The following is a 17,506-nucleotide window of genomic DNA, read 5'->3' on the forward strand; positions in this document are numbered from 1 at the left end:
TATCCAATAAATCTAAATAGTAAACAAATAAAATAACCCTTATTGCTACGCTTTAAAGTTGATGTCTTACAGCAAAATAGGAGAAAAAATTAAACGGGAACTTTTATTTATTTCCGAGACAATTTGTAATATTTTCGTAATTTTTCCAATAGTATAATTTTTGATTATGTCTGCTTCCCCGGGATATTTTTTGAAATTCAGAATTATGCGCGTAGTAGCAGTAAAATGTTCCTAAACTCAACCACTTTTTGTCAATTTTGTGTGAAGAGGTAAAGAAAAATCGTGTTTGCAATACTAAAATATAACTTTTTTCACATTACAAATCAATATTTTTGGAGATAAAGAAGTGATCTATCTATTGTAATTGTTAGTTATGTTCAGTTAAGTTTCTTTTGGTCGTAATATGTACCGAAAAATAGCTTATTTACGTCAGATTTGAGAACGCGTCCTTAAATATAACTTCATACCTCATATCTCTGCACTATCTTCTCTAAAAAGTAACCACATTTATACATAGAACTACCAAACCCGGCGAACTGCGTATCGACAACAATAATATTCCCTGTTTTTCTCTTGAAAATTTCTTTAATTTTCTTTGTTATAAACCTCACGGAGCCCGAGACCTTTCCAACGAATGCAAAACCGTGGAAATCGGTTCGTGCGTTCTGGAGTTATAGCGTCAGGAAGGAAAATTCGACTTATTTTTATATTATAACGGGTGTCCCAATAAGAACGTAAGATTTAAATTTGGCGGCATTCGAAGTATCATTGTTTGACATTTGAACACGTGTTATTTTTTGTTAGTATAAGGTACGAGGTTAGTAAAAATGGAGCGCTATACGATTAAAAATGAGCAGGTCAAGCGCAAACAGTCAATCATGGTGTTCGGTATCGTAAAATGATAACCAGTCTTTTCGTACCTCGAATTGAAGAAATGGATTTGGAAGGTATGTGGTTCCACAAGATGGCGCCACATGTCATACAACCAGAGAAACAATTGAATTGCTGCATCAGTCATGTCCCGGTCGTGTTATTTCACGTTTTGGAGACCAGAATTGGCCGCCTAGATCATGTGATTTATCACCATTAGACTTTTTTCTTTGGGGTTTCTTAAAGTCGATGGTTTATGCGAATAAGCCGACGACGACTCAAGCCTTAAAAAGGAAATTGGACGCTGTATTAATGAAATACCGCAGCATTTATGCAAAACGGTCATTGAAAATTTCATTGAAAGATTGCGTATGTTTCAGCAAACCAGCGGCAGCCATCTGCCCGATGTATTGTTCCATAGATAACCTCATCCTCTCTACTTTACGATATTATAAAAAATATCTGCGTTATCTGCTTTCACGATTTTTTTAAAAATATCTGCGTTTTATTTAAAATTTAAATCTTGCGTTCTTGTTGGGACACCCTATACAACGTCTAACAAAAAGGGGGTATACATATCAAGTGCACGGTTTCTAGATAACATAACAAACGATACGGGAAGGGTTGAACTCATGTTTTCATGGTACCAAGTTATTAATTTTTCAAAAATTTTTTTTTTTTACGTGCCTATCAAAGTTATGTAGACAGGTACTAGGCGATCAGATTGACAGAAGAAATGTTTCGTAATATTAGCGAGTGACCACTGTAGTGTTGTGACAAGTTTGTATGATTTGAAATCAAGAACCATGCGATACCAAGTATTTGGTACATTTTTTTTTAACGTATTTTAAGCTGAAACTTTGTGTAGAGATTATATTTAACGTGTATACACCAGGGCTTTTTGATGTATATGGGTATTTTGTTACACGTTGTAGATAAGTAAAGTATCAAGTTATGTATCAGAGAGATTATACAATGTGATAGGGGTGGGACTTCTAACCCGTTAAGGCTGAGTACTACATCTAATTTTATCGACAAAAAAAATAATATGGGGTGTTGAACCCCTAATTGAAAATATTGAAAAATAGTGATTTTTTCGGTAAAAATAATTCACAAATGATTTTTTTTTTCTCACCAAAACATTATCAAACATATGAAAAAAGTAATGAATTAGTTAGCCAAGGTTATTAGCTACCGTTTGCCGTTTTTTTTTTTTTGTTTCTACGACGCATACAACCTTTGATATCAAAAAAAGTAAAAAAAATAATTAAAATAGCCATAATTTTTAGGGGAGGGGATTCGACCCCTTCGACCCCCGACTTTTGTCGATAAAATTAGATGTAGAACTCAGCCTTAACGGGTTAGAAGTCTCACCCCTATCACATTGTATAAAAAAAAAAAAAAAACATTTAGAGCACACAACGCTGTGGTTGTTTCACGTCGGTGTACAGCTCGGCCGTGGTATCACTCCGGTCGAGCCGGCACAGCAGTGCCGAAGCATGGCGAGCACACACTTATAGGTCCTCCTTTAGGGAGGTCTTTGCCCTGCAGTGGAACGATCATAGCTTGCTTGTTCGTGGATGGATGGAAGAAGATTTTGTCGGAATGCCTGAAGTACTGCGAGGCAAACTTATGAATGCTGTTAATTCCTGTTTAATTATGTTTTAGTTATGTATGTCATGTAAGTTGCTTTAATTGGTTGTCTACCGTTGTAACTTTTGAATTAACGGCGCATTCCAATAAACTACCGATCGGTAAATTTGCTTACGAGCCGTAGAATTTTGACATAAGCTCCATACAAAATGTGTCAAAATTCTACGGCTCGTAGGCACATCTACCGATCCGTAGTTTATTGGAATGCGCCGTAAATAAATAAATTAAATTAAATGGCTGATAATAAAATAAGTAAATATATGTCTGGTGTACCTGTAGATGTGCATCGATGACATCGTGTGCGTTGGGGCCCAGTCTCTCCAAGTTCTCCACTGTAGGCTGCGCCAGGAACCGGCCCACGTCCGACTCCACTTCCTCCACTCCTGGGAATAAATATAATAGTGTTTTAGCACAGTAGATGACTCTTGTGGTGACACATGACAGAAGTCGCACATAGACTATCGACGAGCAAATCAACGGATGACGTCATAAACCATACATCGCACATGTGAAGTGTACATGCGAATAAACATGGATAGACAATCCCAACGAACTACAGTTGGGCAGAAAGCTGCCAGACACGATCACCGCCTGGTCGGAGGATACTGCTTTACTTAGGGGACTGTTCCCTAAAAACATTGACATTGACATTGGTTTCAAGAGTGAGCACCTTGATGAACCCAAACTATTGTGGTTCTTTCCTCTAAAGACCACTTCAGAATCAACTTGCATGGTTCTCCGTCATCTTTAATTGATTTTGTCTGGACTTTAAAAGAGACTATAGCCTCTGAGTTTGTTTGACTAATATAAGCGTGTTAACAAGGTTGCTTTTGCTTACCCTTACTATAAGTTTGCTTTACGTTAAAAGAAAACGAAACGAGAGGGTTCGGCACTGTAATTGGTTAATCATCATCGCTTATCATCAGTCGAGATAGCGGCCAAACGTCGACCCATCAAATGTAAAAAAAAAGAAATCATCGAGCCGGCCAATCAGAGCGCCGAATGCGCTCTCGTTTCGATTACTTTGAGCGTAAAGGAAACTCATACTAAGGTAGTAGGAGTAAGAGAGATACATATACATACTTTTAGAAAAAAATATGTAAGTCATACCTGAAGTATCCAAGGTGACACTGTTCCCGAAGTCAGCTGAACTGTCGAGATGCTGTGCATCCTCCGTGGCGCTGTCCTCGGACCCGTCTCCCGCCTGGTCATCATCATCGTCCGCTTCATCTTCTGAATTGGAGCCTTCTTCTTCTGAATCGGTCACGTCTGGTGGAAAAGGGGGGACAATATGAGAATAAGATTACTACCATGTGTTTCGTTGTGTGAGTGAGATTACCGGAGAACTAATTACCCCCCTTCCCAATCTTTCCCATCCCGGGAATTTAAGCGTTGTTTCCCCAACAACGCTTAAATTCCTAACCCCAAAATGCCGCACGACAATCTCCGGCCACCGTAAGTGCGGGTTTGTGGACGGCGAGCAAGGGTAGCTCGCCGCCCGACCAGAACCAGACCCGTGCGTACGGCTTTACCTCAAAGAGCCATCAGACCACCACAGATGGGGCCCAGTAGGGCTGGTGCCTGATCCGGAGTTGCGGACTACCTAGCGGGTTTACCGGGGCTCCGGCTCGAAAAGCAGGAGTAGGAACGGGGTGGTTTTTTGTCAGTAAGAGTTTGACACTCCCTCTCGCCTCGCCCAAGGCGGGAGAAGTCATTAGATTATATTCGCCCCTCAAAATGCCGGCAACGCACTTCTGGTGTTTCGAGTGTCCATGGGCGGCGGCGATTGTAGTGTTGAATACTGCATTTATTGAGATAGGTTATCTATAATATAAAAATAAGTCGGGTTTTCCTTCCTGACGCTATAAATCCAGAACGCACGAACCGATTTCCACGGTTTTGCATTCGTTGGAGAGGTCTCGGGCTCCGTGAGGTTTATAGCAAAGAAAATTCAGGAAAAAATTTACATTGGTGGCGAAACGGAGTTCGCCGGTTTTGCTAGTTTGTTATAAAACATCACATTACTATCAATAGGAGCCGAGCAGAGTGGGTAAAACTGCGCGGACGTAGCTAGTAATTTACTAAAGAGTACTTACATTCGTCCTCGCTGCCCTCTCCGTCGCTGAGTTCCGCTGATGCTCCGAGCTTGTCTCGCATCGTCTTCTTGTTGCCGGCGCCGCCCAGACTGTTGCCTGTCGTATAAACAATATTCAATTAATATTAAGAATATTTTATGTGTTTTCCCCACACTAGGATTTCCTGCTGTGTCATAGGTGCGTTTTTAAACATACAAATTCACATACACAGAGTTGCTCCGTGCGGGAATCGGATCCGCTAAATCGGTCCAGCCATTTCAGAGATTTTTGTCAACATACAGACAGACAAAATTTGTGAAAATATTATTTTGGTGTATGTATCGTATGTATAATCATATGCGTGTAGAAAAAAATAAATAAAACGCGATTATTTCAATATTACAAACAGACACTCCTGTAGCAATCAAATCGCATACCAGCTACCGCATCGCTGCTCACCCCAAAGCGAGAAGGGAGCGTAATGTTAGTGTATATAAGTAGTAGTAATCCGATTGTTTAATTAGTTCCGCAAATTCCTTCTAAGTCTTACGAAATATAAAATAGTATTCTATTACCGAATCTTTAATTTCACTCATAATACATAATTAGGTATACCGATCTACATTTATAACCTAAACTCCAATCTCATTTATTAGTTTTGAGGGAGATAAGCAAATTCCGATCATGTATGTATGTATGTAACCCACCAGCGAGTACGACCCTGCTGAGGCGGTCCCCGCTGTCGGGCAGCGCGGTGATGGCGTCCACCACCTCCATGCACGCCTGCCGACCGATCTCGTTGTGGCTCAGGTCCAGGGACTGGAAGCATCAACACAATATTCATTACTGGCTTTATTGTAACTTTCGTGAGACATACTAAATTAATTATTATGTTATCGGCTTACTCACGTAACTGTTTGACGAGGAACTCGACTAGTTTCAAGCCATGCTAGAGGCACATATTCATGAGCATCATTCCGCGACACACGACGCGGCGACTGTCGCTGCTACTGAAACTAGTCGAGTTCCTCGTCAAACAGTTACGTGAGTAAGTCGATAACATAATAATTAATTACTGGCTTTCCGCCCACGGTTTGTATACTATACGGCAGATGACTAATTTTCATTTCAATGTCCGTCTTGTAGATTATTTTAAAACATTACACACGTATTTTTTATTTTCTCACGGAAACAAATACTTTCAAAAATAATCGATTTGAAATATCGTGTTACGTCACTTCTAGGAACGTTTTATACGTAGAAATGACGTATTTTTATCTAAGTATTGTTATCTTATATGACAAAATAAAAAATACGTGTCTAATATTTTTCCATTACCTAACTGACGGACTAAATAGATTTTTAATTTTCATACCCCGTCATCATCCCTATTTGGTATGCTGACACATGAGCTGACTTGGGTTATAAGATACATTTTATCCCACGGGAACGCGGCCGAAGCCGCTGGCAAAAGCTAGTAAATTTAATAATATATGAAGATCTTACCTCTAATAATATAGAATTGTCCTTGAAAGCCTTCGCGAGCGCGCTGGCTCCTTTACTCTTCAGTAAACAGTCGCCAAAGTTTATACTCTTCAAGTTTTTCAGACTGAAAAAGAAAAGGAAGATTTATTATAGCGCAAAATCTAGTTCCTTTTGAAAGAAAAAAAACATCTATTCGGCAGTAGCCACACACACAAATACAAAGATTATAAAAAACACAATATAAGTATACATAGGGTGACCGGTAATTAGTGAAGGATATTTAAACACGTGATTATGTGAAATCACGCGCACGATATTTCCTATTTCCTATTTACCCGGGAATCGAACCCAACATCTACACAGCCGAGTCGAGCGAGTCTAATGTGCCAACAACGTCCCGCCAGAAAGTGCGCGTGTTCCAGACAGAGGGCGCGGGGGGCGACACTCGAGTCGCCAGTAGCAGACAATCGCCGCGTCGTGTGTCGCGGAATGCTGCTCATGAATATGAGCCTCTAGCATGGCTTGAAACTAGTCGAGTTCCTCGTCAAACAGTTACGTGAGTAAGCCGATAACATAATAATTAACTTAGTATGTCTCACGAGAGTTATAATAAAATCACATTTATCTTAGTGCAAACCTTTTTTACAGTTGCGCTAACGACATTTTATTTGCGCAAAAAGCGTTTTCCAATGCGCAAAAACGCATAACTGGGCACAATTCTAGACTCCGTGCTACTACTGAGAAATTTTCGAGAAACCGAAAAAAGCCCAGTAATACTTCGCCCGACCTGGGAATCGAACCCGAGACCCCTTGCCCGGCAGTCGCACTTGCAACCACTCGGCCAACAAGGCAGTCTAAGCGTTTTCCAATGCGCAAAAACCCTTTTTCAATACGCAAAAAGCCTTTATCAATGCGCAAAAACCCTTTTTCAATGCGCAAAAATCCTTTTTCAATGCGCAAAAAGCCTTTTTCAATGCGCAAAAACCGTTTTTCATTGCGCAAACCCCACTAACGCTACAATACTCACTTGGGCAGTGCGTCAGCGATGGCCCGCGCCCCCTTGGCGCCGACCGTGTTGTCGTTGAGGTTAAGCCGCGCCAGGCGTCGATTCTGACGACACGCGTCCGATAGCGCCGATATACCGACGTGGTAGATCCCGTTTTGAGGCATCGATAGTTCTTCTAGGGTGCCCATGTTCTGTAAATAGAAAATATTATTACTTTTTTTTTTAAGGAACACGCGTACTGAGCGAGCGGACGTATCACCTGATGGTAAGCAATCGCCGCCGCCCATGGACATTTGAAACACCAGAGGCGTTACAAGTGCGTTGCCGGCTTTTTGGGGTTAGGAATTTAAGGGTTGTTGTTCGGGAATCGGGGATTAGGAAATTGGGAAGGGGGGAATTGGGCCTCCGGTAACCTCACTCACACAACGAAACACAACGCAAGCGTTGTTTCACTCCGGTCGAGCCAGCCCATTCGTGCCGAAGCATGACTTTCCCACACTTGAATTTAATCTTGAATTTAACTTAATCCCCGAAGAGGTAGGCAGAGGTGCACATTATGGCACATAATGACATAATTATAACATACACATGACACCCAGACCCGAAACAACAATAAATCATCACGCTACGACCAAAAGGAGCCGAGCAGAACGGATGAAATAGCGCGGACGTAGCTAGTATAACATAAAATCCATACTTTACCTTGAACACATTAGCCAGCGCAGTAGCTCCATCATTCTCCAGCCTATTGCGGCCTGCTATGAATATCTTCAGCTTGCGAGGTCGCGCTGCCAATGCCTTCGCTAGTAAGCGACCACCGGTGATACCTAGACCGTTGTTGTTTAGCCGTAGTTCCTGTAACAAACAAAAATTAAGGATGGATCAAGGGTCTGATGAAGAAGGCAGTGCTCCACGGTTGGCTCCTATTTTTATATTTTTAAATGTTATTTTATATGTAATATTTAAATATGTAATTTTAGAGGATTTAAAAAAAATATATTTTTAAATTATAAGTGGTAAGTCTCATTTCCGCGGTGCTTGGCGACTGGGCTTCTCCCAATTGTGCAGTCTCTATTGTGCCTTTAGGCTTAAGTCAGTCTGTCTTCTGAATTAAATTCACCGAGGCCCAGATTTATGAGACAAGCCCGCCACAGCTTCCCAAACCGCTGCAACTCCTGTAAACTAGGATCTACAGTTGATACAACCATGAAAACACCGGAACACTGAAGTCTAGCGTGTCCCAGGGACATGAATAACTGTCTTGGATCCCGCAACGAAATAAATCAGAGGATATTATTAGAGGAGAAGAAAAAGAAAACGTCCGTTTTCCTCGGTGAATTTAATACAAGAGACAGAATGACTTAAGCCTTAAGGCACAAAAGAGTCGCCAAGCACTATGGGTGTTGTATACCCAACTAAATGACTGCACTGCACTGCTAGCAGCAAGGACAGTGCCGGCGTTAGGGGGGCTGATGGGCCGATGGCCCAGGGCGACAAATTCTGGGGGTGCCGATGCTGCCGCCGATGGGATCCGCAAAAAACTAACACTTGATATTGCTTCCCTCAAGTGGGCGCCACAATATTTTCGCCCGGGGTATCAGTGGCCCTTACGCCGGCACTGAGCAAGGAGCAGTGTAGTCTTGTAAATTTGCTGTTATCAAACAGTTACCAACCTCCAACTCACTGCACACATCACTCTGCAGTAACTTAGCAAGCCCCTCGACACCGATGGGTCCGAACGCATTGTCACTCAGGTCCAGCACGCTCAGTCTAGCACCTGCTTTTATCATACCATCTCCGAGAGCAGCCTGAAACATGAAGGGAACAATTTTAATACAGAAATGTTGGTAAAACTACCCAGTACGATATAAAGTGTGGGAGAGCCATGCTTCGGCACGAATGTCAAAGTCAAAGTCGAAGCATTTATTTAAGGACTGGAACAATCTGCCTGCTGCGGTTTTTCCGTCGGATTACAATGTGGGTGTCTTCAAGTCTAGAGTGAATAGGCTCTTAAAAAACTAGTGCGTCTCACCATCAACGATTACATTACTACTTACCATCAGGTGGGATTGTAGTCAAGCATTAGTTTTTATCGAATAAATAAAAGAAAAAAATAATATATTTAAATTAATACTAAATTTGAAACGTCAAATGGGCTGGCTTGACCGGAATGATACCACAGCTTTACAGAAAACAGACAGTGTGAGTGAGGTTATCGAAGGCCCGATTCCCCCTTTCCAATTTTCCCGATACCCGATTCCTCGACAACCCTTAAACTCCTAACCCCCAAAAAGCCGGCAATGCACTTGTAACACCTCTGGTGTTTCGAATGTCCATGGGCGACAGCGATTGCTTACCATCAGGTGATCCATCTGCTCGTTTACCAGCTAATACCATATAAAAAACTTATCTTAGTTATAGTAAGCACCAGATCGGTGAACTACAAACTATAAAGCTAGTATTGGATAATAAAAACTCACCAATGCTGGAGGAATCTCCGTCTTCATCCTCCCGGTGAACATGTCAGAAAACCGTGCGATCTTCAGCTCGGGGTGATGCTCCAGAGCCTTGGCGATAGCCTCAGCTGCTGATACTCCGAGGGTGTTCCCCGTAAGTGTGAGGTATTGGAGGTCAGCGCAGCCATTGATTGCGTCCACAATCGGTTTTGCTGAGGACGAAGAAAAGATAGTTTGAATAAGAAAATGGTAGTTAAATGCTGTTAAAAATACCCTATAAAAAAATTGTATTGTTTGTTTTTGTTTTTGGTGCATCCTACCTGGTGCAAAATAAATATTTTTTATCTTTCTTTCTTTTCTTTCTGTTGTTAGTATGCGAATTTCTATATTCCAGATTTTGTTGTGCAAAGAAAGTACGAGCTTTTATTTATTTCATTGAATAGAACAGTACAAAATAGCAATTACTTATACTACTCAATCTATAATATAAAAATAAGTCGGGTTTTCCTTCCTGACACTTTAACTCCAGAATGCAAGAACAAGATTTCCACAGTTTTACATTTGTTGGAAAGGTCTCAGACTCTGTGAGGTTTGTAGCAAACAAAATTCAGGAAAAAAATCAAGAGAAGAGCAGGAAAACTGATAGTTAATATTTTTTTTACATACAGTGTCATCTCTGACTAAAACATAAGCGAAGCCATCTGGGCTTAAAGGTGTTCGCCGGGTTTGCTAGTACATTATATAAATTACAGTATTTTATTTTAATATCTATTTTGTGAACTTTATTGTTCATCTAAACTAACACATTATTTACAACTTAAAAATACCAAAAAAAAAAAGGAATAAATACTAACTTAAAACTAAAATAAAGGCGTATTACAGTATTTAGACATTTAATAATAGTTAAATTAATCCATCTCTTTCACAAAACTTTCACAAACATTCGGACTAAAATAATCTTCTTTCCCTTGAAAACACATCACACTGGCTTTGAAACCAGGAATTGGTTTAAAAGTTCCATAGTGCGTGGTAACGGAGACTTAGCTCTACTGACTGTTCTGCAAGATAGTATAGCAAAAAACTGGTGCTATCTGTTGCGGCAGTAATTGTCAGGAGGAAAAAAAAATTAGAAGGAACTCGTTACACAGTTGAGTAGCAATTTTACTTGATTGACCGTGAATAATTAACGCACAAAATTATTCACGGTCATTCGAGAAAATTTATTGGATTTCCTGTAAGCATAGCTCTCTCCATCACTTGCTAGACATCTCAGTGTTTCTAAAAGGCCAGCAATTAGGGACTATGTCTTACATTATCCTCTATTTCATTGTCTGGACTTTAAAAGAGACTATGGCCTCTGAGTTTGTTTCGGCATTTCTTCTCAGAGTAGTCGGATAGGAAATGCCGGCCTCATCTAGTTATTTGAAATATTGACGTGTAAAAGTGTTATTTCATAACCTACTTACAGAAATAAATATCATTTATCAGTATCGTATGTCACCAGCAACATACATTGGTTGTACATCCCTATCCACACATTTACGATATCTACATACCAAGGACATATACTAATCTTATTTTTATTGATTCTATGACAAAAACAATGTCTGTAACATTCCAATAGGCTTGGAAACATCGATAAGGTATAGTTTACTGCCAAAAGAATAAATACTTTTTGACAGTCAGAGACTTTTCAGAATGCTTTTATTTTATGAAGCAATTCTAAGCTTTGCCTATGCAATTATGGCCTTGAGACGGGTATTGGAGCATGATAATAAGTTGTGTATGTTAATAATATGTTTACCTGGTAGATAAAACCAGGAAAATCAATGCAAACATGACATGACATGTTAGTTAGGTTATGTTTGAAAAACATCAAAACGTATATACAAATATCATTGGAAATTAGTACAAAATATCAGTTTTGATATAATATCAACATATTTAATGACAAAATCGTCATAAATGAGAGGAAATTTGAAATAAATCACTAAACTTACCATCGTTTGCGGAGTCCAATTTTAACGATTTTCCAGAAAAATCTACACCACTGATTGGCCTGCCTGAGTCAGAAAGCGCTGAATTAATCGAATTTAGATCGAATGTCGCCATTTTGATTGTTAAAATACACGAATAAATAAATAAAAATGTTATAAATTAGGAAAACAATGACATCAACGAACTTTTTTCAATTTTTTCGTCATAGTAACCGCGAAAGCTGTCATTCGTAAAAGCATGATGTTTTGTCTCACTTTGTTTTACTTGAAATGAGTGAAACAAAGCTATAGCTAATGACATTTATTTGTAGTTGGTAATAACGGAACGCTGCAAAGCTGTTTTCTAAGCTTCATTCGTTGGGAAAAAAACATTAAATTTGTTTGAAACGGACAAAGACATAAAAAAATATAATTATTTTGTTTTAATAATATTTAATTTACTTTCATGAGATTTCTTATAAATTTCAACTTCGAAAAATATAATATAATGGAGAAAAAGTTACCATAATACTGCCATTTCTACTAAATTGGTAGGTTTTATTTGCAAACAATGAATTACGTCTTTAATAGCATTAACGCACATTTTAAGCAGATTACTCCAGATTTTATGTCCTCGTACTTAGATTTAATATTTTCTCTCAAGAATTAATGGATAATTGTGTTTATTTATTGGTTGCTTACTTATTTCCTACACATAACTTCACGCCCGTCTCCCATGGGGGTAGACAGAAACAATGAACCGCCAATTGCTACTTATTTCCTCTAAGGTTTAAATGTATATTGTTGAACTTCTAATACATCAGAATCCTTCTACTATAAAAAGAATGCGAATATTTTATCCTTTAACACGACGGACACAATGTGCCGTAGAAATTTTTACAAAATGCCCCACATTCAATGTTTTGAGTTCTAATGCTAGTATTAGAACTCAAAACGGGATATTTACCATGTTTTTCTAATTCTATGACTTTCCGATATTTCGGCACTGTTGCAAAAGCCATGATGATCCCGTTTTGAGTTATAATGCTAGTGTTAGCGACCATGTCAGTTTAAAAACTTATATCACAATACAATGGCCAATGAACTTATAGTGCATACGTGCAAGGTCGCACGTAACAAAATATTTGACCCTGGTAGGTTTCAAATAATTTTCAGGTATCACATTTCTGACATTACGCAACTCAACAGTTTGTGTCAAATTGTGTCACAGTGTCAGTGTCAGATTAATCAACCGCTGTGTGTGTGCTGCGTTGATTCGTGACGTAGATTTTATAATAATTTCCATTTAAAATTCCGTTTTCCATTACCGGGATTCGGGAGTGTGCCTGTGCCTTCGATTAGTGGTTAAAAAAAGTTAAAATCAACATGGCCGGTAAGTCATTTCCTTCAAGTTTTATTTACAAAATTATTTTCCAAACTTAGGTATTATCGTTTGTCGAAGTTTTTAGTACCTGTGAAACTTTTAAAATGCGTCCGCTGATAAGAATTTTATCGTCAATTTATTTTTATAATAAAATTTATTATTTAAAACTTTATACTTACACAAATATTATTCCAATTTGAATTTTACGATGTCGAAAGTTTAAATTGGAAATAATTAGACAGTTTAGCATTTATTGGGTCACGTAGTCGAGCAACAGGTTATAGAGAACTTGTATTGACGAAATATCTATTATAACGATCTATGTCATTAAGTACCGCGAGTTTTCTCACGATAAATATTTGAGCAAGAGGCGTTTATAGACGTCAAACTATTTAAGACCTTTGGAACAACTTAAAGAGACGTAAAAAATATTATACACTATCTTTCGCACGCGACTTCGTTCGCGTTAAGAAGTATTATTATTAAGTTTTTGTAGTTAATTAACGAGGAAGGCTATATAACATTAAGCTACAATCAATGGGAACAGATTGGATGAAACCATGCGGTAGTAACTAATGTGTTTATATGTTTAAACTAACTTTTGCCTGCAACTTCCCCTCATGTTAAGAAGTATTATTATAGATGGAATACAACAAAATCCTTTCTTAGGGGCCTAAGACATAGTAGTTTATGCATGCAATTGTTTAAAATTTACCAAGTTTCATATAAACTTTAATCCTCTATTTTATCCCCTTGGGGGTAGGATTGATCAGAATCCTTTCTTATGTCATACCATCTAACTGCATGCCAAATTTCAGCCTGCTCCGTTCAGTGGTTTGGGCTGTGTGTTGATAGATCACTATGTCTGTCAGACAGCCAGTAACCTTTGAGTTATACTTATTAAGAATAAGCCATACTTATTTAGTATTGTAACCAGTACTTTCAAAGGGTCAAACAAAAAAATCTCCAGCTTCCTACTCTTGCCCTTCGTGGGAGCCCCGGTAAATCCGCTAGGTAGTCCGCAGCTCCGGATCAGGCATCAGCCCTACTGGACCCATTTATGGGGTACGGCTTCATGTTTATGCCAGTATCAAACAATAAAATTTTACAATGATCAGGCGAATCTGTCTCCCACTGTTCCTAGTTACACAATTGGGTAGATTTCTCAATCAAAAATAAATTATTTCGACTTTTCAAAATAAAAAACTATTTTATTATTCATAGATTTGATGAACTACTTAATTTTCGAATTCTTCTAGGTAATTTTCTAGAAATAAGTCCGCTATTTGACGTAAAAATCTGATGGCGTCATAACGCAGTGTTTCATACAAAATTTCACAGAACATTTCGTTTTTCACGTTTCGAAAAAGTTTTTTTTTATGGAACACGCCGTTAATCGAGCAGACGTATCACCTGATGGTAAACAATTGCCGTTGCCCATGGCCACTTGAAACACCAGAGGCGTTACAAATGCGTTGCCGGCATTTTAGGGGTTAGGAATTTAAGGGTTGTTGGGTCATTGAGGATTAGGAAGTTTGGGAAGGGTGGAATTGTGCCTCCGGAAACCTCAATCACAAAGCGAAAACCAACGCAAGCGTTGTTTCACGTCAGTTTTCGTCGGTCGAGCCGGCCCGTTCGTGCCGAAGCATGGCTCTCCCCTACTAGTAGGAAACTAGCGTATTATGCATGTATATGTAAGATATATTACGTGAATAACTTAGAACTGTACTTTGGACTCAGTAATGCTATGCTACTTCTACACAATTAAGTGTGTTTACCTAATGACATAATGTATATGAGGTGTTAGTTTTTATCTTTTTAAAGGCTACGCTGTTGTTTTCTGGTTGTTTTTCTGATGGAATTGATTGGGATGAATATTAAATAACATCATCACGCCGTTTTATACTCTGATAGGATAGGTAGAGCGCGCGGTGGTTGGCCAACCGGCTGTCGTGCAACGTGTAGCGGGCTCGATTACCACGGAAAAACTCTTTGAACTCCACAAATTGTTGTTTTCGGTCTGGGTCTCATGTGTATGTAACCTTGTACGTTTGTAAACGCAGTAAACTACTAAAACAAACTGTAAGTTAAAAATTTTGTCCCATACTTAGTGGGAGAGCCATAATTCGGCACGAATGGGCCGGCTCGACCGGTGAAATCACGGCCGAGCAGGAAACCGACGTGAAACATCGTTTGCGTTGTGTTTCGTTATGTGAGTGAGATTGGGTCTCACTCACACATCGGAGGCGCAATTACCCTCCTGGTGCAAAAACACTTTATTCATATACCGATTCTATCCAGTTTTTTGTTTATACAGCATACAGAGAGCAACAAAATATTATATATTTGATAATTTCTCCCCTCGTATGACCGTCAGCGGTATCTTAACCGTTTATGTTTACATAATATGACTGTATTCTTCGTAAACAGTTATAATAATAATATTATGTCAAAATGATTTACGTGTTTGTATCATACAGTTAGATAGTTAATAGTATGGAGATCACTCATATGATTTAAATGAAACTACAAGTAGATATTTCAACGAAAACCCAAAAATTATAAAATTGTAAATTATCGAACAAAATACCTAAATTGAATAATCAATTCTGTGGTATTAGCTCCATGTTCCTTGACCACAGAAGAGCTGTAATGTTGTAGGTTGTCTAGGAATGTTACGGACATGCGGCGCGGCTGTTATAATGCCGTATTTGTAAAGAGTGTTCAAATTAGCTCAAAAATGCACTTTTTGGCTTACCTACTGGGCCTATTTCGCTCATTTTTCCTATATCGTCAGCCAAAATGATAACAAATATGTGGTTTGAATTAAGTTATAAGAGGTATACGGTATATTAAAAGTATATAGAAAAGTTACGATAAAATATCTATATGTAGTTAATATAAAAATAAGTCGGGTTTTCCTTCCTGACGCTGTAACTCCAGAACGCACGAACCGATTTCCAAAGTTTTGCATTCGTTGGAAAGGTCTCGGGCTCCGTGAGGTTTATAGCAAAGAAAATTCGGGAAAACTTCAAGAGAAAAGCAGGAAAACCGGGAAAACCTTTGGGGGCGAAGCGGAGTTCGCAGGGTTTGCTAGTATAGTTATATAATGTTTTCTTTCTTTGTTTCAGCCACGAACAACCCGTACGATCATCTACTGAAGACCATAGAGATTGATGGCAAGCAATTCAAGTATTATGACGTCACCGGACTTGGGGAGAAGTATGGTAAGTAATAAACTGAATTGCACAACTTGATTCCCCCTAGTCCTTTCCATCATCGAACCACAAGACAATCGGCGAGGCGTCACCGCTTCATGGTAGATATCCCACCCACTCGCACGAAGCGCTTCGCTTCAAGCTTCCTTGTGCGAACTGCTAGGGAGTGGAACTCCTTGCCGGTGTCTGTGTTTCCTGATGGGTATAACCTAGGTGTCTTCAAAGCCCGAGTGAATAGGTTGCTTATGGGCAGACGTGCTCCATCGCTTACCATCAGGCGTGATAGCGGCCAAACGTCGGCCCATTAATGCATAACACACATTCATTGCACGCATCTTTCCTTTTAACAGGATTAGCAGCACTCTCTGATAAACCTGAACCTTTTACACTGCGATCTCCAACCCGCCTGCCTGCGGAGATTATGGCAAACCCTCTTATGTAGAGGAGGCTCATAGTCCAGCAGTGGACTGTCACCCGCTGTTGATGCTGATGACTTTATTTTCTTTCTCCTTTCAGAGAAAATCACAAAATACAGTCTCTACGAGAGGTGTCGCTCCGTATCATTGAGAGCAGATAACGAATGTCATTCAAGTTGTTATCGAATCTCCGTCAATATTATCATGACACTACCTTGAACTCAATCAAAATAGATAAAAAATATTCTTCATAATAGTAAATAACTTTTTCTGGAAGAATGTGCATAATCTCTTTTATGCAAAAATGTCGTTAAGGTCACTACTTGTGTTTTGGGATAAGCCCTAATCCGACACAACTTCTTTGTATCAGTGTGGGAGAGCCATGCTTCGGTACGAATAGGCTGGTTCTACCGGAGTGATACCACGGCCTCATAGAGGCTTCTCCCGCCTTGTGGCAGATGAGAGGTAGTGTTAGACTCTTACTGACTAAAAACGACCCCGTTCATACTCCTGCTTTTCGAGCCGGAACCCCGGTAACCCGCTAGGTAGTCTGCAGCTCCGGATCAGGCATCAGCACTACTGAGCCACATCAGTGGTGGGCTGATGGTTCTTTGAGGCGGGTCTGGTTCTGGTCGGCCATCCAGTTACCTTTGCTCGCCGTCCGCAGACCCGCACTTACGGTGGCCGGAGATCGTCCCGCGATCCCCGACGCCCGGAGTGTCTCTCACGAACGGTTGGGGAGTGAGGAGGTTCGTTCCCTCGCAGAAGGCAGAGAATGGGTGGCGTTCTACCGACTTTGTGCGACTTTATTCACTATATTTTAGAAATTTATTCCAAAGTAAAGTTAGTTTTTAACAGTTGTGAAATGTAAATTGTACTTGACTTTTTTGACCTTCCAAACTTTGAATTAATGCACGCATTCATTACATACGTAGTTTCTTTATAACGTCAATGTAGTTTTGAATAA

At 39.5% G+C, this 17,506-nt stretch overlaps 2 protein-coding genes across 4 annotated transcripts in view; one reads left to right on the top strand and one right to left on the bottom strand.

The window, feature by feature from the left end:
• LOC118280961 (ran GTPase-activating protein 1-like) overlaps positions 1-11,768 on the bottom strand; it is a 75,935-nt gene extending 64,167 nt beyond the window's left edge. For all 3 annotated transcript variants that reach the window (XR_007706309.1, XR_007706308.1, XM_050700728.1), the window contains exons 1-10: positions 11,546-11,768; positions 9,570-9,757; positions 8,763-8,897; positions 7,792-7,944; positions 7,111-7,280; positions 6,105-6,207; positions 5,306-5,417; positions 4,620-4,715; positions 3,634-3,792; positions 2,797-2,906 (exon numbers count right to left, since the gene is read on the bottom strand). Coding sequence is in view for 1 of the 3 variants with exons in the window: in XM_050700728.1 (XP_050556685.1) it covers positions 2,797-2,906; positions 3,634-3,792; positions 4,620-4,715; positions 5,306-5,417; positions 6,105-6,207; positions 7,111-7,280; positions 7,792-7,944; positions 8,763-8,897; positions 9,570-9,757; positions 11,546-11,657 (1,338 nt within the window). In the remaining 2 variants the exon portion in view is untranslated. The remainder of the gene's footprint in view (positions 1-2,796; positions 2,907-3,633; positions 3,793-4,619; positions 4,716-5,305; positions 5,418-6,104; positions 6,208-7,110; positions 7,281-7,791; positions 7,945-8,762; positions 8,898-9,569; positions 9,758-11,545) is intronic.
• Positions 11,769-12,747: 979 nt separating this feature from the next.
• Positions 12,748-17,506, top strand: part of LOC118281110 (cytoplasmic aconitate hydratase-like) — a 47,850-nt gene continuing 43,091 nt past the window's right edge. Inside the window, exons 1-2 of the mRNA XM_050700677.1 lie at positions 12,748-12,914; positions 16,037-16,132. Coding sequence (XP_050556634.1) covers positions 12,908-12,914; positions 16,037-16,132 — 103 coding nt within the window. The 5' untranslated portion in view covers positions 12,748-12,907. The remainder of the gene's footprint in view (positions 12,915-16,036; positions 16,133-17,506) is intronic.

Source organism: Spodoptera frugiperda, chromosome 19, assembly GCF_023101765.2.
Source record: "Spodoptera frugiperda isolate SF20-4 chromosome 19, AGI-APGP_CSIRO_Sfru_2.0, whole genome shotgun sequence".
Lineage (NCBI taxonomy): Eukaryota > Metazoa > Arthropoda > Insecta > Lepidoptera > Noctuidae > Spodoptera > Spodoptera frugiperda.